At 41.3% G+C, this 23,168-nt stretch overlaps 1 protein-coding gene across 2 annotated transcripts in view; it reads left to right on the top strand.

The window, feature by feature from the left end:
• Positions 1-23,168, top strand: part of MFN1 (mitofusin 1) — a 64,498-nt gene that overhangs the window by 22,126 nt on the left and 19,204 nt on the right. For both annotated transcript variants that reach the window (XM_077487928.1, XM_077487929.1), the window contains exons 6-14: positions 1,808-1,916; positions 2,104-2,211; positions 3,662-3,815; positions 4,692-4,759; positions 12,185-12,306; positions 12,570-12,696; positions 14,306-14,410; positions 14,710-14,812; positions 17,296-17,522. In XM_077487928.1, the coding sequence (XP_077344054.1) occupies positions 1,808-1,916; positions 2,104-2,211; positions 3,662-3,815; positions 4,692-4,759; positions 12,185-12,306; positions 12,570-12,696; positions 14,306-14,410; positions 14,710-14,812; positions 17,296-17,522 (1,123 nt within the window). The remainder of the gene's footprint in view (positions 1-1,807; positions 1,917-2,103; positions 2,212-3,661; positions 3,816-4,691; positions 4,760-12,184; positions 12,307-12,569; positions 12,697-14,305; positions 14,411-14,709; positions 14,813-17,295; positions 17,523-23,168) is intronic.

Here is a 23,168-nt window from a genome sequence, read left to right as displayed (position 1 = left end):
ATTACTTTTATTTATTAAACTGTTCCTACGTTATTACGCTATGTCAGTCCCTTTCTTTTCTGGGGGTCTCTGAGTGCTTCATATCGAGACCACTGAACAGACTATTATCTTGGAAACACCGCTAAGAGATGGAGTGCTGACCCAGCTGAGGAAGGTTAACCTGGATGTCATCCACTTATCATTTGTATATGCTTCATTCCATATATTTTCTGGTAAGCGCATTCAACATATGGTGACGGGTATCTCACGCGCCTTGGAAAGTGTTGAACTACTGTGGTGTTGTCATTTAAGAACACTTACGTCCGTCATTTGGATTCACTTATGAACTTTTCTTTAATTGGACTTTTTTCACTTTAATGCCATGTTTGACTTTTTTGGTCATCTACACATTATTTGAGGTCTTTTTGCATAATTGTATCAGTATTTATTTTCATATTTTATTTTATTTATTTGTTTAATCTTATTTTTATATTATATGTAGTGGAGGGTTGGCGCGGCTTTGTATATACTTTATTACTGTTGGGTGCCATATCACATTTATTGCTGCAGCCTATTTTGTTAGTTTGTTAATTTCACATTATTATTTTTCCTAGCGCGGTTTACATTTTTCCTAATTTTACTATGTATACATTGTATTTTTCTTTCTGCAATGTGTGCCATGTATCGTGAAGTTACTTTTTTTTTTTTTTTTTTTTTTTTTAAACAATTGTAAACCCAAACAGTTCTTGCATACACAAGATACTAGAGTTGGGGATAGCATTTACAGGCATGTGCGAAACTATTAAAATACTGTGGTACATAGAAGATACACCAAAGTCCATGGTTAAACGTTCATATAAAAGGTCACTTGATACACCCAGGGTTTAAAAGATTTATATCTTTGTAAAGTTGTTTAAATATAGTGTTTCCTAACTCAACAGTGCAGTAGTGCTGTTATTGGTATGCATGTTTTAATTTTGTATAATGTCAACAGCTAAGCCCTAATTCCCACCACTAGCTACTTCCTTGGTGCTGTGGTATGTACAGATTGCTCTGCTTCTACCAATACCAATAGCTTAAAAGAGCAGTTCAAGAGTATAAAAACAAACATTTATACTCCTCTAGGTCAAACACTGCTGATCTCTCAATTCTCTCCCTCTGCTCTGAGCAGAAAGCTGTGATTGTCAGTCAGCGGTTTTCTGCTCTCCACTCCAGCACTCACCAGAGCACTGGGCTGTGCAGGGGGTGGGAGGGGCTAGCTCAGGATCTCAGCAGAATACTGAGAGGCTGAGCTAGGTGTTAATGCAGGCATCTGGGTGAATTCTGACCATATAGTCGGAATCTTTCCTTAGCCTGGACCGGCTGAGTGACATCGGCCAACAAGCTTGATGTCGGCTGAAAACAAGTCACAGGAGTGCAGAATGAACTACACTCTTTTGACCCATAGGAGAAGTGTGACCAAAGAAAGGCTTTCACCATACTTCTCCTTTTAACAAAGGAACAAATTGGTGTTCTTCTAGAAGTATCCATGTTATGTGGAGCCTGCAGGGTCCTGTGAATGCTGAATAATGTAAATTGTATCTCCTTCCCTTCAGGTACAAACTGAAATTAAATGGGCTTTTTCTTCAGTTAATATGTGGTTCCAAAATGAGAGCTTCTAGAAGCTCTATGTCCTTTTTGCTAAATGTTGACCTCCACGATGAGAGCCCAGATGATGTTGATGTGTTTTTGTATGATAGTTAATCATTTTCAAAGAAATACTTTTTTATAAGATACCTAGATGTTGTCAAAAAACATTGTGTTTTTTTTTTTTTTTTTACTTGTGCAGTCCAGGAACAGATGTGACCACTGAACTAGACAGCTGGATTGATAAATTCTGCTTGGATGCTGATGTTTTTGTCTTGGTGGCCAACTCTGAATCCACGCTTATGAACACGGTAACTTTCGTTTTTTTTTCTATAAAGCAGGACTTTAGGTAACTGCAATTTACACAGATGACGTTTGCTGTTAGAATATGAGCTCTGTCAGAGTTGAGTTGCTATGTACTGTAAATTTACAACTACATCAGTGATAAAGATTGACAGTCGGTTAATGTTTTTTTTTTTTTTCTCTTCATTATTTTAGGAAAAACACTTTTTCCATAAAGTAAATGAAAGGCTTTCGAAGCCCAATATTTTTATTTTAAATAATCGGTGGGATGCATCTGTATCCGAACCGGAGTCCATGGAAGATGTAAGTACACCCTTGTTTATCTTGTCCACCTTGAAATTGAGAACACGCCTTTACTTAATTTGTGAAAAACCATCCTAATTCAGACATTAATAATCTGTATGTATGTATATATGTATAATATACACTTACCGGCCATTTTATTAGGTACACCTTGCTAGTACCGAGTTGGACCCCTTTTGCCTTCTGAACTGCCCTAATTCTTCGTGGTATAGATTTAGCAAGTTGTTGGAAACATTCCCCAGAGATTTTGGTCCATATTGTAATGATAGAATCACGCAGTTGCTGTAGATTTGTCAACTGCACATCCATAATGCAAATCTTCCTTTCAGCAACATTCCAAAGGTGCTTGGGATGGATTCTATTGGATTGAGGTCTGGTGACTGTGGAGGCCAGTGGAGTACAGTGAACTCATTGTCATGTTCATGAAACCAGTTTGAGATGTTTTGAGATTTGTGACATTATCCTACTTAAAGTATCCATCAGAAGATGGTTACACTGTAGTCATAAAGGGATGGACATGGTCAGCAACAATACGATGCTCAGTTGGTACTAAGGGGCCCAAAGTGTGCCATGAAAATATCCTCCACACCATTACTCCACCACCACCAGCCTGAACTGTTGTTACAAGGCAGGATGGATCCATGCTTTCAGGTTTTTTTACACCAAATTCTAACCCTACCATCTGAATGTTGCAGCTGAAATCGAGACTCCTCAGACCAGGCAACGTTTTTCCCATCTTATGTTGTCCAATTTTGGTGAGCCTGTGCGAATTGTAGCCTCACTTTTCTGTTCTTAGCGGAACAGGAGTGGCACCTGGTGTGGTCTTCTGCTGCTGTAGCCCATATGCTTCAAGGTTCGATGTGTTGTGCATTCAGAGATGGTATTCTGCATACTTGGTTGTAAAGCGTGGTTATTTGCGTTACTGTTGCCTTTCTATCATCTTGAACCAGTCTGCCCATTCTCCTCTGACATTACCAAGGCATTTTGTGTCCACACAACTGCCACTTATTGGCTATTTTCTCTTTATCGGGCCTTTCTCTGTAAAGATGGTTGTGTGTGAAAATCCCAGTAGATCAGCCATTTTTGAAATGCTCAGAGCAGCCTGTCTAGCACCAATAACCATGCCACCTTCAAAGTCACTTAAATCCCCTTTTCTTCCCCATACTGATGCTCTGTTTGAACTTCAGCAAGTCATTTTCACCACATGTAGATGCCTAAAGGAATTGAGTTGCTGCCATGTGATTGGCTGATTAGCAAAATGTGTTGCCAAGCAATTGAACAGGTGTACCTAATAAAATGGCAGATGAGTGTGTATAATTTCATGCTTTACCAAAGAAAATGTGTTGCTTTTTTAAACCAGCTTGTACTTTTTGTTGCCTTTTGATTAAAAATAATTTCCTAATGATATATTGTAATATATCAAATCAGTCATTTATATCTCCATGTACAGGTACGGAAACAACATACTGAGCGATGTCAGTCTTTCCTGGTGGATGAGCTCAAGGTTGTAGATCGTTTGGAAGCACAAAACCGCATATTTTTTGTTTCTGCCAAAGAAGTTCTTAATGCCAGAATGCACAAGGCACAAGGAATGCCCGAGGCTGGTAGGTGAAACCGCTGCAATTATTTGTGAAAATTTTTCCTTTTTATATTCTGTTTTGGCAAGAGTGTCAGACCTTATTGGAGAACAGCCATGCTTGGACAAGACTACTCGTTCAGCAAGTGCTGTTGTGTATGGCCATACAGGTCCCTAAGTCACTATGACAGTGTCCTCTAAACTCAGGAAAAGGGCTGAGGCTTTAGACAGTTCTCACCTCTCCTGTAGAAATAAGGCTAATGTCCCACTTGCAACAAACCAGCAATTCTGTCACTAGCAATAACTCTTTAGTGGCAGGATCGCTTTCGAGGATACATGCATGCATGCAGGCAGTGGAACACTCCCCTGCTTGCACGTATCGCTCCCTTGCCGGCTGTACGAGTGACAAGTTGCTTTCTTGCCATCTGCTTACATTTTGAAGCATTTTTGACAGTGAGGAATAGCCACCTCACTATCAAACCCAGATAGAGAGCAACACATAGAAAACTATGTGATCAAGCCTGTATTGGGGGACATTTTACAGAGGAGCAGTCCAAGGTAGGGCTACAGTGTGCAGTGTCTGGGTTTAATAATGCTGGATGTGACCTGATGTAATTGGTGTTCAGCTTCCTGCTTTTCTATTGGGTTTGTAGAAAGCGGTTGATTATTATCCCTGCATTTTCTAGCAATTCTGTTGCTGGCAGTTTCTTGCTTGTGAACCGATTGCAAATGTGACTTTATTGCCGTAACAGCCCACTTGAGAGGGTAGAAAGAATTTTTCTGTTTTTCCTGGAGAATCTCTGTAATTATACTCTCATTAACATGTATTGCCATGTATCACTTCCTGTTATATATAAACATTATTGCATGTGTTGCATTTGCAATGTTTTCTGTTGTTTAAAAGGTGGCGCTCTTGCTGAAGGATTTCAGACCAGGTTTCTGGAATTTCAAAGGTTCGAGAAGTTGTTTGAGGTACAGTGATATCTACCTGCTTATTGTAGGCTTCAGCTAAATGTATGGCAGAAGCAAACCCGTACTTCATTTTAAACTCTTAAAATTTGCCATATAGAAAACAAGCCCAATCTGTGCTTTCCTGTGATTATTATTTCACTGGGTCCTGACTTCAAGACTCACTAAGGTAGTCATTGGATATTTGCATTGCAGTAGACATAAATTGGGAGGGGCACTGAGGAAACTTGATTGATAATAACATGAATAGTATGCACCTTGTGGTGTCTACCTAGAGGCAGGGATTTTACTTTTAAAGGTTTAAAATGGAGTACAGGTTTACTGTAAAATAGTTTTTTTTTCCCATCACCCTAGGTTTGTCAACTACAATCTTTTACAAAGCGTTACAGGATCCTAACCAACATGCATATGCTTTAGGAATTTTTGTAGTGTAAGACAATATCCAATAAAGGGATTAAACATCTGTTTTACACAACTCTGTCCCCACCTTGTTGGCACTCCTGCCACAGCAATCCCAACTTGCCTCACATGATGAAAGGGCTGTTTACAGTGCATCCGGAAAGTATTCACAGCGCTTTTTCCACATTTTAGTTACAGCCTTATTCCGAAATGGATTAAATTAATTATTTTCCTCAAAATTCTACAAACAACGGGAAAAAAGTTTGTTTGAAATCTTTGCAAATTTATTAAAAAATAAATATTAAAACTAAATTAAATCCCATGTACAGAAGTATTCACAGCCTTTGCCCAATACTTTGTTGAAGCACCTTTGGCACCAATTACAGCCTCACGTTTTTCGAGTGTGAAGCTACAAGCTTGGCACACCTGTTTTTGGGCAGTTTCTCCCATTCTTCTTTGCAGGACCTCTCAAGCTCCATCAGGTTGGATGGGGAGCGTCGGTGCACAGCCATTTTCAGATCTCTCCAGAGATGTTCAATCGGGTTCAAGTCTGGGCTCTGGCTGGGCCACTCTTGGACATTCAGAGTTGTCCCATAGCCACTCCTTTGTTATCTTGGCTGTGTGCTTAGGGTTGTTGTCCTGTGGGAAGATGAACCTTCGCCTCAGTCTGAGGTCCAGAGTGCTCTGGAGCAGCTTTTCATCAAGGATGTCTCTGTACATTGCTGCATTCATCTTTCCCTGGATCCTGACTAGTTTCCAAGTTCCTACCGCTGAAAAACATCCCCACAGCATGATGCTGCCACCACCATGCTTCACTGTAGGGATGGTATTGGCCAGGTGATGAGCAGTGCCTGGTTTCATCCAGACAGGATGTTTGCCATGACATGTGCCTTTTACTGAGGAGTGGCTTCTGTCTGGCCACTCTACCATACAGCCTGCTTGGTGGAGTGCTGCAGAGGTGGTTGTTCTTCTGGAAGGTTCTCCTCTCTCCACAGCTATACGCTGGAGCTCTGTCAGAGTGACCATTGAGTTCTTGGTCACCTCCCCGTCTAAGGCCCTTCTCCCTGATTGCTTAGTTTGGCTGGATGGCCCGCTCTAGGAAGAGTCCTGGTGGTTCCAAACTTCTTCTACTTAGGGATGATGGAGGCCACTGTGCTAATTTGGACCTTAAATGCTGCAGAATGTTTTCTGTACCCTTCCTCAGATCTGTGCCTCAATACATTCTTGTCTCTGAGGTCTACAGACAATTTCTTGAACTTCATGGCTTGGTTTGTGCTCTGACATACTGTGGGATCTTTTATATAGACAGGTGTGTACCTTTCCAAATCCTGTCCAATCAACTGAATTTACCACAGGTGGACTCCAATCAAGTTGTAGAAACCTCATTGGAAACAGGATGCACCCAAGCCCAATTTTGAGTGTCATGGCAAAGGCTGTGAATACTTTATGTACATACCATTTTTTTTTTATTTATAAATTTGCAAAGAAGTTGTCATCATGGGGTATGGTTTGTAGGATTTTGAGGAAAATTAATGAAATTAATCAATTTTGGAATAAGGCTGAAACATAAAATATGGAAATAGTGAAGCGCTGTGAGTATTTTCCAGATGCATTGTACATGTGAGTTTCACACCTGCAAGACAGGGTTCTTCTTCAGGCTGAATCGGCCATTTAGGATGACATGGGTAAATGTTTTCATGGTGTTTTTGTCATCTGTGCACGTCCTAGTAGACCTGTATATTATAAAATCATATCTATCTAACATAATGATGGGGCTTCCAGATAAACTGCTGGTAAGAAGCTTGCATATTAATTTGCAGGACTGGTGCACTGCACTAGTTTTATTAAACGACAAAGTTTTCATTAAAAGTTAAATGTGTGGGGTTACAATACTTCCAGCAGCCACGGCCACTTGGTGAAGGTGACTATTGAGAAAATGTTGAGTAAACGCAAATGTTTTCAGTAGTTCCCCCACAACTGTTTAATGAATGCGTTATAAAATATAACAGCTGCCCAACTCCCTGCTTTATTTTTACTTTTGACTATAGTCAGCAATTAATTTCATTCTTCTTCTTTTTTTTTTCTTTTTTTTTTTTTAAGATTACATTTGAGCTTTAAAGCGGGAGTCCACCGGGACTCCGCGTTTTTTTTTTTTTTTTTTTTAAAAGCCAGCAGCTACAAATACTGCAGCTGCTGACTTTTAAATAGTGACACTTACCTGTCCAGCGCGCCCGCGATGTCGGCACCCGAAGCCGATCGCTCGCTCGGCTGCCGGGTCCCGCCGCCATCTTGGGTATGGGAATCAGGAAATGGAGCCTTTCGGCTTCATTTCCCGGTTCCCTACTGCGCATGCGCGAGCCGCGCGGCGCAATCCGGACGGTCCCCGCTGCCTCTGGGAGCTGTGTGTTTCCCAGCAGGCAGAGGGGGACTTGCTGAAGGGGGCGGGCGCTTGCGGAACGGGGCGTAACGTATGCCCCGTTCCGCAGAGAGCTAGCCCGGAAGTGGGTGCAGTTACCTGGATTATCCAGGTAACTGCACCCCCCTCCCCCCTGAAAGGTGCCGATTGTGGCGCCGGAGGGTGGGGGGATTCCGATGAGCGGAGGTCCATTTTAGGGTGGACCTCCGCTTTAAGATAACCAGGTAGTGCCATATTTCACAAAATCCTGCTTTAGTCACATGACCCATAGAATGAAATCTGTCCTATTTATAAAGCATCTGTGGGGTTGGATACATTTTGCAGCCTAAAAAAAATAATTTAAATATTTACTTAAACCTGATCTCTAGCCTGGTCCAAACAAACAATTTAACCTATGCCAAAACATGGAGATCAGCTTTAGGAGTCGTTCCTCCCCCATTGAACATTTTGGTTAGAGTGGAGGACAAACTCTGACAGACATATTGAAAAGCTACATTTTGGGGGAAAATTTTCAGAATAAAGCATTCCATTAAAAAAAAATACAGTATTGAAAAGCAAGAAAGATAAAATGTGCAAATGATTTGTAAGTTACTCAAATGTTGGAAAATGCCAAATCTAGTGAAAACACTTTAACAAAAAAGTTATTGGACTTTATATATTGGTCATTGTGCAGTGCTGGTAATTTATAAAATGTATAATTTCCTCTTCCTTCTATGAAATATAGATTTCCTCCTATGTGCGATGTTTTGTGCAAAAAATGTAGACGGTTCTCCTAACTTGTGACTTTCCCTGCTATGCAGTTACTAACCTCTCTCCTCTTTTAGTCCCATCTCCATGTCTGCTGCTTTCTAATCTAGCTCCCACAGTGTGCGGTCACTTTCCAAGCTCTTGTTCGTCATTGCTGACCTCTAGATTCACTTCTTTGGGGAACAATAATTCCTTGCTTTTTCTGTGCTTTTTTTCCTTTTCATGTCTTTTACTTTAACTTTTCATTTTTAAATGTTACCCTTCATTAATCTAGATTTCTGCTTTTATTTTAAAGGGATTTCCACTTTTAGCATAAACTTATGACAAACATAGGTAATTCAGACCAAGTGTGTTGTGCAAGAAGGTTACCTTCAGAGAAAACAAAGATTCAGAGATGCAGTTAGCTGATAGCAAATGTAAATATCAAAAAGAAAAAGTTGTTTTAAGGCATCTCTCACATAAATCTCTCTAGGGAGACATAAATAACCCTTACAGTGGGACCTCCTGTTCACTAGAAGGGTTTAATACAAATTTTGTCCAAGGGACAGAAAAAGCAACTATACTTGCCTTGTCCCTCCCTTCTCCGGCAGCTGGTGGACTTCTCTCTCTAATGGGCTGAGGGTGGACCCTTGGCATCCTCACATACAATGCAGGACTACTAGTCTTGTATTGTATGATGTGATGTCAGACTGCTTTTGACTGATTAAGTGGTAAAGAGAAGTCATGCGACCGGGAGGAAGCCTGCAGAGCAAGATAAGATTGTTACTTGTTCCCCTTGACAAAAATGAGCATTTTAAGGCTACGTTCATGTTTAGTAAAATAATGCACATGATTTTACACGTAAAAAAAAATGTGCATTTATTTTTTAACCACTTAAGCCCTGGACCAATTTGCAGCCAAAGGACCAAGCCACTTTTTGCGGTTCGGCACTGCGTCACTTTAACTGACAATTGCACAGCCGTGCGACGTGGCTCCCAAACAAAATTGGCGTCCTTTTTTCCCCACAAATAGAGCTTTCTTTTGGTGGTATTTGATCACCTCTGGGGTTTTTATTTTTTGCGCTATAAACAAAATAGAGCGACAATTTTGAAAAAAATACAATATTTTTTACTTTTTGCTATAATATCCCCAAAAAATATATAAATAAACATTTTTTTTCCTCCAGTTTTTAGGCCGATACGTATTCTTCTACATATTTTTGGTTATAAAAAAAACACAATTAGCAATTATTGATTGGTTTGCGCAAAAGTTATAGCGTTAACAAAATAGGGGATCGTTTTATAGCATTTTTATTATTTTATTTGTTTTACTAGTAATGGCAGCGATCAGCGATTTTTTTTTATTGTGACTGTGACATTATAGCAGACACATCGGATATCCGATTCCTGTGTAAATGACACTGGCAGTGAAGGAGTTAACCACTAGGGAGCAGTGTAGTGATATGTATGACGTTATGTGTTTTTTTTTTTTTTTTTTTTTATTGTAGGGGGGCATGGCATGGCATGTGACGTCACTGATCGTCCTTCCCTATAAAAGGGAAGAGATGATCGGTGACAGCCACACAGGTAAGCAGAGAGGTTTGTTTACACAGACCTCTCCTCGTTCTTCAGCTCTGTGACCCGATCACGGGACAGTAGCGGCGATCGGTTCTGCTGGTCCCGCGGCCACGGTTACGGAGCTCAGGAGCAGGTCGGGAGCACGCCGCTGCCGGCGCGCTCCTGACCCACGGTTGGGCACTTAAAAAGCAACGTACAGGTACATGCTTGTGCCCAGCCATGGCATTCTGCTGATGTACATCAGCGTGAGGCGGTGCATAAGTGGTTAACTCAGTCTGCAAAGCATTGCACCAACGATCAGTGGTTTACGGGTGCAATGCCAGGCTCCTGCAGACACTGTCTGCCCTTACCTCCATACTTGCAGGCAGTTAGTCAGCTGCAGGAATTGTCAGTGAACTATCAGGGTGCTGGTAGTTCATTGAGAATTACAAGCAGTCTGCCATGGTGGAAGGTGGGACTTGTAGTTCGTTCATTTATAGATTGCTGTGATTGAATGACGCAACTGTGTGAGTGATGGGAGAGGAAATCCATAAATATGCATGTAACGTTACTAAAGGTGAATTTATACTTAACACTTGCAATGTGGGGAGAAGTACCACTGAAAAGACAAATTTTCCCCAGAGTTCAGCTTTAAACAAAAATTTCTTTATAAGCAGAAATATATCTAATACTAATCTGACCCTGAACCCATATCTACCACACCTATTAAAATCTCTGGTGTCTACTGTAGCAATAAATATAAGAAAGCATAGGACATTGCCACAATCTTTATAGACCAACTTTGAAAAGAAATATATACCATCCTATCCTCCATTTGTTCTTTTGATATGTATGTCAAAAAGATATTACTGTTCTTGACCAAAACTCCTCAATTTGAAATTCACTTGCCTTCATTCCACAAGTACATCATCAGTGTAGTGTAGCAAAACTGTGATGAGCTCCCAATAGATACACACATGTCAGTCTTCCACCTATGGCCGTAAAGGTATGTCTATTTTCAGGAACAACAAGACTGTCCTTGGCAATGCAACTGTTTAAATCTAGACCCTTTAATGGCAAAAAAGCTTACTAAAATTAGCTGAGTTTTGTTGCTTGCCAGTGAGCATAATCTTTCTAGGTAAAACTAAACAAGCTTTTGCTAACCTTGTGTGGGATCAGCTTCTACAGCTATTCCTCAAGCCCCCCCCCCCCCCCCATGCATGTTCTACAACACTCACCTCCTATTGTTCATTTAATGTGACGTGTTGCCAAACTGATCAACAGGAAGGCAGAATGCAGACCAAGCCCATTTTTCCATCCTTCACAAGAAATGTCAAGAGTTACATATAGCTTAATGCGCCTATATTTATGGATGTAGTGGATTGGTATGCGATTTTCACTGAAGTAAACTTCTTTTATTTATTTATTTTTTTAGCATGCGCTTAGTTTGAAAAACCTGTTTACCTTAATTTTACTTTAGGTGGAACATCCACATAGTCCATTCCTGATGACCAGAATTACATAAAATATGGCACAGGGTTTACAGTGGTCCTCATTTAAACTGCATTTATCTCTGATTTTGTAAAATACAAATGAAATAACAATAAGGGAGAATAGCGGAAAATGTATTTATGTATAGGCCATAGTGTTCTGTACAAATACAGAGTTAAAGATGGCTATACAAAGAAACATTTTAGTTTTAGGCATTTAGGCATGGTCTCTTAATGTATGGTTCCTTTCGCACAAACCTTGACAGATGAAAAATGGACATCAATGCATCTCTATGAAAAAAATGATAATCATCCGTTTTACATCTGCTTCCATCAACATCCATGTTTTCTGGAACAGATCAAAGCCCTATTATTCTTCCATTAAAAAAAAAACGATTGGACGAAAAATGGACAAATGGTCAATTTTTGTAAACTTTGAAAAGTCAGCACAGTCCGGGGCTCTGCATTCTGTTTAGATCTATTTGAACATGTGGCAATAATTCATCTTTTAATTGCCTTGATGTGCTGGAATCTGTCCCATACTACTTCCTTTCTTCCTCTCACAGTAGTAGCCTACCATTCTCCACTCTTGTTTTTGTTTTGTTTTTATTCACATTACCAGTGCACATTACTGTGCTATGCAGACTGTAGGGAGGACGTAGGTCTGCTGCTGCATTATGCCATACTACATTTTAGTTTTAATCATTTTATGTTTATTTGCGTTTTACGTGAGCTGCAGCAAGGCCTCTCCTCTGGTGCTGCTCAGTGCCATCTACCCGTTTGTTATTCCTGGCTGGTTTGGAGGGGATCACAGTAATGTGTTGTGACTTGGACCCCACAGGAGTGTATCTCGCAGTCAGCAGTGAAAACAAAGTTTGAACACCACACTATCAGAGCTAAACAAATAACAGATACTGTGAAAGCAATAATGGATTCCATAAACATCAAGGCTGCTGATAAGAGGTAGGATTGCATGCACTCTATTCATTAATAAATACCATATAATATTTTGATTTAACATATCCTCTTTTACATTTTAACAATAAACCCAGTGTTCTGTGTGGATGGATATATTAACATAACATAATTATTTTATTTATTTTTAGAATATATAACTACAATAGCATATTCTGTGTTCATCAACTATGATTTATGGTTTTGTATATAAATAAGATGTGGTGTTGTCCACTGTCATCCATTTACTTAGTTTGTTTGGGCATTTTCAGAATGGGTGCAATAGAAGACAGGGAGTCTGGAATGGATAGGCTGGAGTTTATCCAGTGTCAGATGCAGATCCTAAGTGAGGATGTCAGGAAGCGGATAATGCACACCGCAGAGGTGGTAAACGCACAGGTGAGGAATATATTCTGCTGTAAGAGTAGTCACAGGATCATGTTTATATTTTTCAATTTAGTTAGTAGTGTGTTTACTTACTGGTTTATTGTTCAGTTGATTGGCCTGTATTATCAATCAGCTGGGTTTACTCTTTTTTTAAATCATAATCGCAACAGAAACTACCTAAATGACCCTGATCAACAGTTTACATACCCTGGTGATATTAAAGGTATCCATCCTCACCTGTGATCTGTTTGCTTGTAATTAGTGTTTTGTGTGTGTGTGTATAAAAGGTCAATGAGTTTCTGGACTCCTGACCGACCCTTGCATCTTTCATCCAGTGCTGCACTGACATTTCTGGATTCTGAGTCATGCGGAAAGCATGGATCTGCGGGAAAAGGTAGTTGAACTGTATAAAACAGGAAAGGAATATAAAATGATATCCAAGGAATTGAGAATGCCAATCAGCAGTGTTCAAACTCTAATCAAGAAGTGGAAAATGAGGGGTTCTGTTGAAACCAAACCACGGTCAGGTAGACCAACTGAAATTTCAGCCACAACTGCCAGGAAAATTGTTTGGGATGCAAAGAAAACCCCAAAAATAACTTCAGGTGAAATACAGGACTCTCTGAAAACATGGTGTGGCTGTTTCAAGATGCACAATAAAGAGGCAGAAGAAAGATGGGCTGTATGGTCGAGTCGCCAGAAGCCATTACTACGCAAATGCCACAAAGTATCCCGCTTTCAATATGCCAAACAGGACAGAGACAAAGCCTCAAACCTTCTGGCACAAAGTCATTTGAAGTGATGAGACCAAAATTTAGCTTTTTGGCCACAACCATAAACACTACATTTGGAGAGGAGTCAACAAAGCCTTTGATGAAAGGTACACTATTCCTACTGTGAAACACGGAGGTGGATCGCTGATGTTTTAGAGATGTGTGAGCTACAAAGGCACAGAAAATTTGGTCAAAATTGATGGCAAGATGAATGCAGTATGTTATCAAAAAATACTGCAGGAACGTTTGCATTCATCAGCCAGGAAGCTGCGCATGGGATGTACTTGGACATTCCAACATGACAATGATCGAAAACGAAAGGCCAAATCGACCTGTCATTGGCTACAGCAGAATAAAGTGAAGGTTCTGGAGTGGCCATCTTAGTCTCCTGACCTCGACATCATTGAGCCATTCTGGGGAGATCTCAAATGTGCAGTTCACTCAAGGCAGCCCAAGAATTTACAGGAACTGGAGGCTTTTTGCCAAGAGGAATGGGCAGCTTTACCATCAGAAGATAAAGAGCCTCATCTACAAATACCACAAAAGACTTCAAGCTGTCATTGATGTTAAAGGGGGCAATACACAGTATTAAGAACTGGGGTATGTAAACTTTTGATCAGGGTCATTTGGGTAGTTTTCTGTTGTGATTTATTATTTTAAAAAGAGTAAACACAGTTGATAATAGATGGCTTCAGCCAACCATGAGTGAAAAAAGTATGTGTCATCGTTCATATTCTTTGAAACATGGCCAAGAAATCATAAATTCTGCCAGGGTGTATAAACTTATGAGCACAACTGTATATGCATGATGTCTTCTGGAAGAGTAAGCCCTTGTTTTGTGTTGACAGGTTTCCAATGCCATGATGGATGAGATCTGCCATCTTTCCTCCCTGGTAGACAAGTTTGATGGTGACTTTCACCCATCACTACAGTTCCTGAAGCATTATAAAAACGTAAGCTGTATATTTCAAGCTATTTCTGTACTATTTTGACTGTATTTGGATATTGTTTTCTCAGACTCTCATGGTTTACCTGTAGTAGAGAGAATGTAGTGTTATTAAAGTGTTGCTAAACATTGTCATACAGTTTGAGACTAAAATTTGTGTTGGTGAAACATGTTTCATTGCATATGATCAGTTAGAAGCTGCAGTGCAGGTGGGGTTGTTTGACAAAATGCATATTCCTATTTGTGTTTATGTTGGACATTGATCATTTCTGTTATATCTATATCTGCTTGCTCTTGTTCTTGTAGGAGTTGAATTCACACATAGAGAAGGGAATGGGGAGAAAGCTGGCTGATCGCTGTTCTGCCGCAGTGAATACATCTATACAGAAAGCACAAGAGGAAATAATAGGTAACAGCCACTAGTCACTGAAATGACACCTGGTGAACACCCCTTTCACACTGGGTCGTTTTGCAGGCGCTATTGCACTAAAAATAGCGCCTGCAAACCGACCTGAAACAGCCGCTGCGGTGTCTCCAGTGTGAAACCCCCGAGGGCTTTCACACTGGAGCATTGTGCTAGCAGGACGGTAAAAAAAGTCCTGCTAGAAGCACTACTCCTGCCCATTGAAATCCACGGGGCACCGTGGCTATACTGCTGCCAAAGCGCCTCTGTTTTTAACCATTTTGTGGCCGCAAGCGGCCGAATAGTGCCACAAATCCGACGGTAAAGCGACACTAAATATAGCAGCGATTTACCGCCGACGCACCTCCCGCCCCAGTGTGAAAGAGGCCTAATACTGCTCAATATAATGTCTTCAAATTTTGAAATGTCTGTCCTTTAATCCATATCCTGTTTCAACTGGACCTGCTGAAAGGTAGTGGATGTAATCCGGTGTCCTTTCACAGGCCATTCATCAGTCAGGCATTGCAGCATTTATGAAGAAAACTCCAGTCAATACATGCTTTTCTATCAGATGTGCGAAGTTGATAAAACCTGTTGTGTGATGACCACTTCTGCCCCTGTAACCCTGCAACTCGGGTGTGGAAAATAAAAGTCTTTGTGGGTCTAGCCATGCTTTTCACTGGCCACTGAAATATGAATCACCTGAACCTACCCTGAGGCATGGTTCACACCTATGCGATTTTTGGTGCTTTTTTTCAGAAACGCCCTACAGTCCATTTAACATGGTTTCTTATGGGACACATCCACATATATGCTTTTTTTTCAGCCACTACGTATTTGGAACGGGTCATGGACTTTTCAAGCTTCTTTTGGCTCAATAGACTTCCATGGAGACACTGCAGAAAAGAATGTCGTTTTGTTTTCTTGCATTGACGCGTTTTGCATTTTCTAAATCTGCCCAACAGCAAATTGGCCAAAAAAAGCTTTAAAAATAGCATTAAAAACGCGAGTGCAAAAAGCACTGTAGAAACGGATCAAAGGCAAACTTCATAGGTGTGAACCAGGCCTTAGTCTGATCCGTCAGCCTAATTACTGGCAAGGTAGTAATCAACTGTGAAAGTGAAGGTACATTTTTCACTTGGGGCTCTTTCAGACAGACAGTAATGCTTGATGCCCTCTGAAAAGTGATTCATTTCTTTTCAGAGGGCATTATACTGCTCCCCCCTGTGTTTTTATTTATTTTTTTATTATTATTGAATATCAGTTTTACGTTGTAGGACCTCGCCACAACTGCAGATCAGGTTTGACTAGTGGTTGTATTGTGGTCCCATTGATCTTAGTAGGTAAGATTCACAGATTGTGACGCCTGTCAAACTCTGCTGACTGGTGATCCATTCTGGTCACGTGATGTCCCCAGCAGCCAGATTCAGGGGGGAGGAGAGAGCACTGACAACGGATGGAATGCCTGGGTGGGGACATCACCCATAAGCTTACTATGGGGCATCTATTGTTGCCTGTCCCTCCTCTCCCCTGAAGGTGCTGCTGAGAGCCAATCACATGACCAGAATGGTTCGCTCTGAGACATCTGAGTAAATTCCCCTTAAAGTGTCTGATATCCACTCCATACGTCTAACAGTGGAAAGCTGAATTAAAGTAGTTGTAAACCTTTACAACCAACTTTGACCTACAGGTAAGCCTAAATTATGGCTTACCTGTAGGTCCAAGAAATATCTCCTAAACCTACACGGTTTAGGACATATTTGCCGAAAGACAGACACCACTGTCTACGGCGCATGTCCCGGGACTACAGGGGACAGCGGTGACTTCACTGGCTCCTGTGTCAGGTAAGTGACACATAATGGGCTACTATGCGATGCATAGTAGTCCATTATGCTTTACCTTTGCAGGGAATTCATATTTTGGTGCCGACTTCTGGGAAAATCAGCAAGCCAACCACACAAGCGGGAAATTACATTTCTGCGGGCTGGTTCCAATATAACATCTCTGTACAGAAGGCCTCCATGTTGCTATATTTATTTCATTGCATTTTATAGAAAATTACAGCACTGCAGTTTGAAAAGGATATATTATATATTTTGTTTTTCCTCACAAAAGTGGAGTTAGTTTCTTTTTAAGCCTATACGTTTATCTTCTGCTTGCAATCTCATGAAATGTTTCTGCTATAGCATATATAATCTGCAGTATTTTTTTGTTGGTCTGTAAAGCACTTGAAGCCTCATTTGTAAAAGGAAAATTAATTGGTGTGGTACCCTTAGAAAACCCCACCCACTATGCTTCCTGGACAGGCTAGAAAAACTGACAGGGGTTATAACCTTCCCTTATTCTTTCTAAAATGGAAAAAAAAAAAAAAAAAGTAGTATTGTAAAGCACTGCGTAAACTGTTAGCGCTATATAAATCCTGTATAATAATAATAATAATAATTGTATTGTCTTTAATTCTACTTTAACTATGTGTTTTCCAATTGCAGAAAACTTAAAACCGTTGCTGCCACCTGCTGTTCAAAAGGAATATGGCACATCGATGCCATGCAAGAAATTTGACCTCAGCTACAATCTGAATTGTGAGAAGCTGTGCTGTGATTTCCAGGAAGACATTATGTTTCGCTTTTCATTTGGTTGGACGTCACTTGTTAATCGGTATTTGGGGTCCAAAAATGCTCGCCTTCTATTAAGCTTTGCAGAACCAGTTTTTCAGGTGAGTATAGCAATAGGAATAGGTCAGTTCAAATGAATTTGTTACTGAACAGCCCAGCTGTTGATTACATTGCAGTGCCAAAATTGGGAGCCAAGAAGGTTCAAATTCACAACAGTCCAGTTACACTACATAGATCCATCCTTGCTTACAGCCTGTCACCACACACCTCACCTGTGGATGGGGGAATCAATCCTGCAGTGTTATTGTGTTCTGCCAGTGGAGAGCCTTCCCAAGCCACAGAATACAATGATCAGTGTTGCTAACTATAGCTGGCAACACTGACTGTTTTGGGAAAAAACTTGGCAGGCTGATTGTACTCAAGTCGATTAATAGATTGACTTGTGTACAACCAGCTAGCCCATACATAGATTGACTATGGCTGGTCTCTGCCTAATTGGCTTAATTTCAATTCATGTATTGCCCGCTTAACCACTACGCAGTCCCTAAACATCCTTCCACAAACCTTTAAATTTTTCCTTTCCAGATTCCTACATCCTCCTCACCTGTAGATAGTGCCCACTGTCATACCCTCCACACTTCTCTCCTATACATACTGCCCTCTGTCATACTATCCACACTCCTCTCCTATGCATACTGCTCACTGTCATACATTCCTTTTCTGTACATACTGCCCACTGTGATACCCTCCACACTCGTCTCCATACTGCCAACTGATGACACACTCCTCTCCTGTACATAGTGCCCACTGTTATATCCTCAGCAGCTTTTTCATTTAGAATTTATTTTCTGTTTTCCTCAGAAGGTTTTTAAAACTTCCCACCGTCCTGCCCTCCCTTGCCTCCCCTCTCGCTCAAGGAGCATGTCAGCCGTCCACGCGGACTAAGGCTAATTAAAAACAGAGGGGGGTGGCACGGCTTATGTGCATGGCTTACGGGCATGGCTAAGGCGCCGCGCCGTGTGTGGGGATGCAAGTACACAAGGAGCACACGCTGGGGACGGAGGCAGACGCTCACAGCTGAAACTGACACACAGGACACGAGTGCTCGGGGCACATAAGGGATGCAGGCATTGCCAGTACAGGAAATAACATTGATAACAACTAAAAGCTGAACTTTATTAGCATTGTATTTTGATAAACTATTTTGCTCAGCGAGTTTTGCATTTACTTAGTGCCTCGGTTTTTTTGTGCTCAGCACTATGGCTCCCAAAAAAAGACACCCCAAATAGGTCAATAATTCTACCCTCAGGTGCTGGGAACACCAGTTGTGTCTCCACACTGTCATCCTCTCCTGAGATACCAGATATGGCAAGCCAGGGTGATTCATTGGGACCAATTAGTGGTGCAAGTGCTTCTCACATTTCAGCTCCTGTATACGTGACTGAAAATGCATTTTCCTCCGTCCTGCAGGGCCTTGAAGGAAGATTAGCAACTTTAATTGCATCCACTATCCAAAAGGATAGAAAGCGTGTTAGATCCCCTCCCCCACCTCAGACTCATTACCAAGGCACCAGTGGGTAGAGGATGAGGGGTTACCCTCAGGTGATCCCGAAGAAGGGCAAACCGATTACTCCTCTGCAGAGGAAATAATGGTAGATGAACCTTTTTCAGCCTTGCAATCTGAGAAATTGCTGATACAATTGCTTACAGAGATGGTTTGTGCATCTTTCAAGCTACCTCTAGCAGAGTCAACTGATAGTTCTGTTTCTTCTTTAGGTTCCTTAAAACCTTCACAGCCTTTTCATGTGTTTCCTGTACATGCATTATTAGAAAAGCTTATACTGAATGGGATCACCCAGATAAGCATTTTCTACCTCCAAAGAGATTCATAGCACTCTATCCCATAGAGGAGAAATTCACCAAAAGATGGTACCAGAAGGTACCAGCGATTATCGCTGCGATTTCCAGTGTGAATAATAGCCTAACTTTGTCCAGTAGACAATGCACAAATACTTAAAGATCAAACTGATAAGAGATTGGAATTTCTGTTAAAATGCTCTTTTTCTTTAGCGGGTGCCGTTACTCAGCCTGCATTTACGGCAATAGGCATCTGTCAGTCCCTAAGGGACCAGTTTAGACAGGCCCTTAAAGAGGTCCCTGCACAACAGGCCTGCGATTTGGCCGAACTACCAAAGGAGCTATGTTTTGCCATAGACACCATGAAAGATTCTGTTCACCAGGCGTCCCGCCTTGCGCTTGTGCTAGTCCACATGTTTAGGACCCTGTGGTTAAAAAATTGGTCAGCTGAAGCACCTTGCAAAAGGCTTCTGGCTAGTTTCCCTTTTCATGGTGATCGACTATTTGGGGAGGATTTGGACAAATACATCCAAACGATTTCTAGTGGGAAGAGTACTCTTTTGCCAGTCAAAAGAAAATATAATACAATACAATAAATATAAATGTCCTTCATTTAAACTCTTTGCCCTACCCCAGAGGCATCCACCTCTAGGCAGTGGCAAAGGCCTCCACTTTCAGACTCTAGAGGAAAGCCTCAGTGTCGGGCCCAGGCACAGAAGAAGACCTGGGGCTGGAAATCTGCAAAGCAGAATACTAAAGCACGATTATGAAGGGGCCTCCCCCCTCGCCAGAGTGGGAGGAAGGCTTCTGCAATGCTCAGAAATCTGGCAAGAGGAAATTCAAGACAGATGGGTCATCTTCACGGTGTCTCTAGGATACAAACTAGAATTTCGGGAGTTTCTGCTGTCTCGTTTTCTGAGATCAAACGTTCCCAAAGATCCAGGGAAAAGACAATCTCTGTTTCAGGCATTAGACCGATTACTAGCTCAGGGGGTGATCATGCAGATCCCCACAGAAGAGCAAGGTTTGGGGTTTTATTCAAACCTCTTTACGGTTTCAAAACCCGAATGGAGATGTCAGACCCATTCTAGAGCTAAAGAATTTAAATCAGTTCCTGAAGATCCGGTCCTTTTGCATGGAGTCGATCGGGTCAGTAGTTTCTATCCTAAATGGAGGAGAACTTCTGGCGTCTATCTACATCAGGGATACATATCTTCATGTCCCTATATTTCCCGCTCACCAAAGGTTTCTGCAGTTCGAAGTAGAACAGCAGCACCTTCAGTTTGTAGCCTTGCCCTTCGGGCTAGCCGCAGCACCCCGGGGGTTCACAAAAGTACTGGCCCCCCACCTCTAGAAAGGTTAAGGGCACAGGGCATAACAGTCTTGGTGTACCTAGACGATCTATTGCGAATAGACCAATCGATGGCTCGTTTGGATCCAAGTGTACGCATTACAACCAATTACCTGAAAAGTCTGGGTTTAATCCTCAACTTAGAGAAGTCTTCCTTAAAACCGCAAAAAAAGCTAGAGTATTTGAGTACAGCCCAGAAAAAGGTGTTTTTACCTCAGGCAAAAATCAACTCCATAAGAGAGTTGGTAGAGATGGTCAGGTCGAAAGAAGATCCCTCCATTTGCCTTTGCATAAGGTTGTTGGGAAAGATGGTGGCTTCATTCAAAGCAGTTCCCTATGCACAGTTCCATTCGAGACTGTTGCAAAACAGTATTCTATCTGCTTGGAACAAAACGATCTACGCTTTAGACTTGGCAATGTGGCTGTCCTTAAGGGTGTCCCAAAGCCTCAATTGGTGGTTACTAACCCAGAATCTGCTGAAAGGAAAATCCTTCAGACCAGTTATCTGGAAAGTGGTAATGACAGACTCCAGCCTTTCAGGCTGGGGAGCAGTACTAGAGAAGATAACTGTCCAGGGACAGTGGTCAAGAACCGAAAGAGCCTTGCCCATCAATATCCTAGAGATTAGAGCAGTGCGTCTAGCTCTGAAGGCCTGGACTTCCAGGTTAGGGGATTGTCCTGTCAGGATCCAATCCGACAATGCCACAGTGGTGGCCTATATCAATCACCAAGGGGGTACCAAGAGTCTTGCAGCACAGACAGAGGTAAACGATATTCTAACTTGGGCAGAAAGGAATGTTCCGTGCCTGTTGGCAGTCTTCATTCTGGGAGTAGAGAATTGGCAGGCGCACTACCTGAGTCACCAACAGTTATTCCCAGGGGAATGGTCTCTTCACCCCGACATTTTTTGGGTTCTTTTCCAAAGATGGGGGACTCCAGACGTAGATCTTCTTGCGTCCAGATTTAACTTGAAGTTAGTCAACTTTGTGTCCAGAACGAAGGATCCACTCGCATGTGGAACCTCGACTTCTTCGCAGAATCAAGCTGGAAAGAAAGGCGGTAATTCTGGTAGCACCAGCATGGCCCAGAAGGTCATGGTATGCAGAAAACGTAAAGATGACAGTGGAGGATCCATAGTCCCTTCCACTACGGGCAGACCTGCTCTCACAGGGGCCAATATTCCATCCTGCCTTACGAACGTTAAATTTAACAGCTTGGCTGTTGAAACCCACATTCTGAAGAAACGTGGGCTTTCCGGGTCAGTTATCTCTAATGCAAGGAAGCCATCTTCCAGAACTATATATTATAGAGTCTGGAGGGCTTAGGTTTCCTGGTGTGAATCCAAGGGTTGGCACCCTCAGAGGTATATCAAAGGCAGAATGCTTGCCTTTCTACAATTAAGGATAGAGATGAAGTTTGCCTTGAGTACTATTAAATGCCAAGTCTCAGCTTTATCGGTCTTATTTCAAAGACCGCTTGCTACACATTCTTTAGTCCGGGGTTTTTTGCAAGGGGTGAAGTGGATTAATCTGCCAGTTAGATCACCTTTGAACCCTTGGGACTTGAATTTTCGTTTTGTCAATGTTACAAAAACAGCCATTTGAACCTCTACAGCATATTCTCTTAGTCCTTCTGGCAAGGAAGCTAGTGTTCTTGGTTGCTATAGCCTCAGCGAGGAGGGTTTTGGGATTGGCTGCTCTTTCTTGTAAAGAGCCATACTTGATTATTCATGAGGACAGAACCAAGATATTGTCCTGCCATTGTTTTTTCCAAAACCATGTTCCAGGGAAGAGAAGTCACTACATTGTCTTGATGTGGTGAGAGCGTTCAAAGTCTGTTTACCCACTTCGCATCCAGGCCAATTCTGACATTTCTCTTCTACATGTAAAATTCATCTTTTTTTTTTTGCTAGAAAATTACATAGAACCCCAAACATCATATATGTTTTTTATTTTTTTTTTTTATTTTTTTTTTTTTTTTATATAGCAAAGACCCTAGAGAATACAATGGCGGTCGTTGCAACTTTTTATCTAGCACATTATTTGCGCAGGAATTTTTCAAACATTTCTTTTTTTTTAGTAAAAAAGTTTAATGCTTTAAAAAAAAAAAAAAAAAGTTACGCAGAATAATAGATGCCTAACATGTCACGCTTCAAAATTGCACACACTCGTGGAATGGCACCAAACTTCGGTACGTAAAAATCCCTATAGGCGACGCTTTATTTTTTTTTTTTTTTTTTTTTTTTTTTTACTGGTTACATACTTTAAGTTACAGAGGAGGTCCAAGTCTAGAATTATTGCTCTAATGTTCGCGCGATACCTCACGTGTGATTTGAACACTGTTTTCATATGTGAGTGGGACTTGCGTATGGTTTCGCTTCTGCGTGCAAGCACATGGGGACAGGGGCGCTTTACATTTTTTTACATTTTTTTTTTTTATTGTTAATTTTATTTTTATTTTGATCACTTTTATCCCTATTACAAAGAATTTAAACATCCCTTGTAATAAGAATATGGCTTGATCGGTCCTCTTTACAGTG

The sequence above is a fragment of the Lithobates pipiens genome, unplaced genomic scaffold (genome assembly GCF_037356315.1).
Source record: "Lithobates pipiens isolate NorthernLeopardFrog02 unplaced genomic scaffold, aLitPip1_a1.2 Scaffold_18, whole genome shotgun sequence".
Lineage (NCBI taxonomy): Eukaryota > Metazoa > Chordata > Amphibia > Anura > Ranidae > Lithobates > Lithobates pipiens.
The sequence above is the reverse complement of the archived record's forward strand: the minus strand, read 5'-3'. Positions and strand labels throughout refer to the sequence as shown.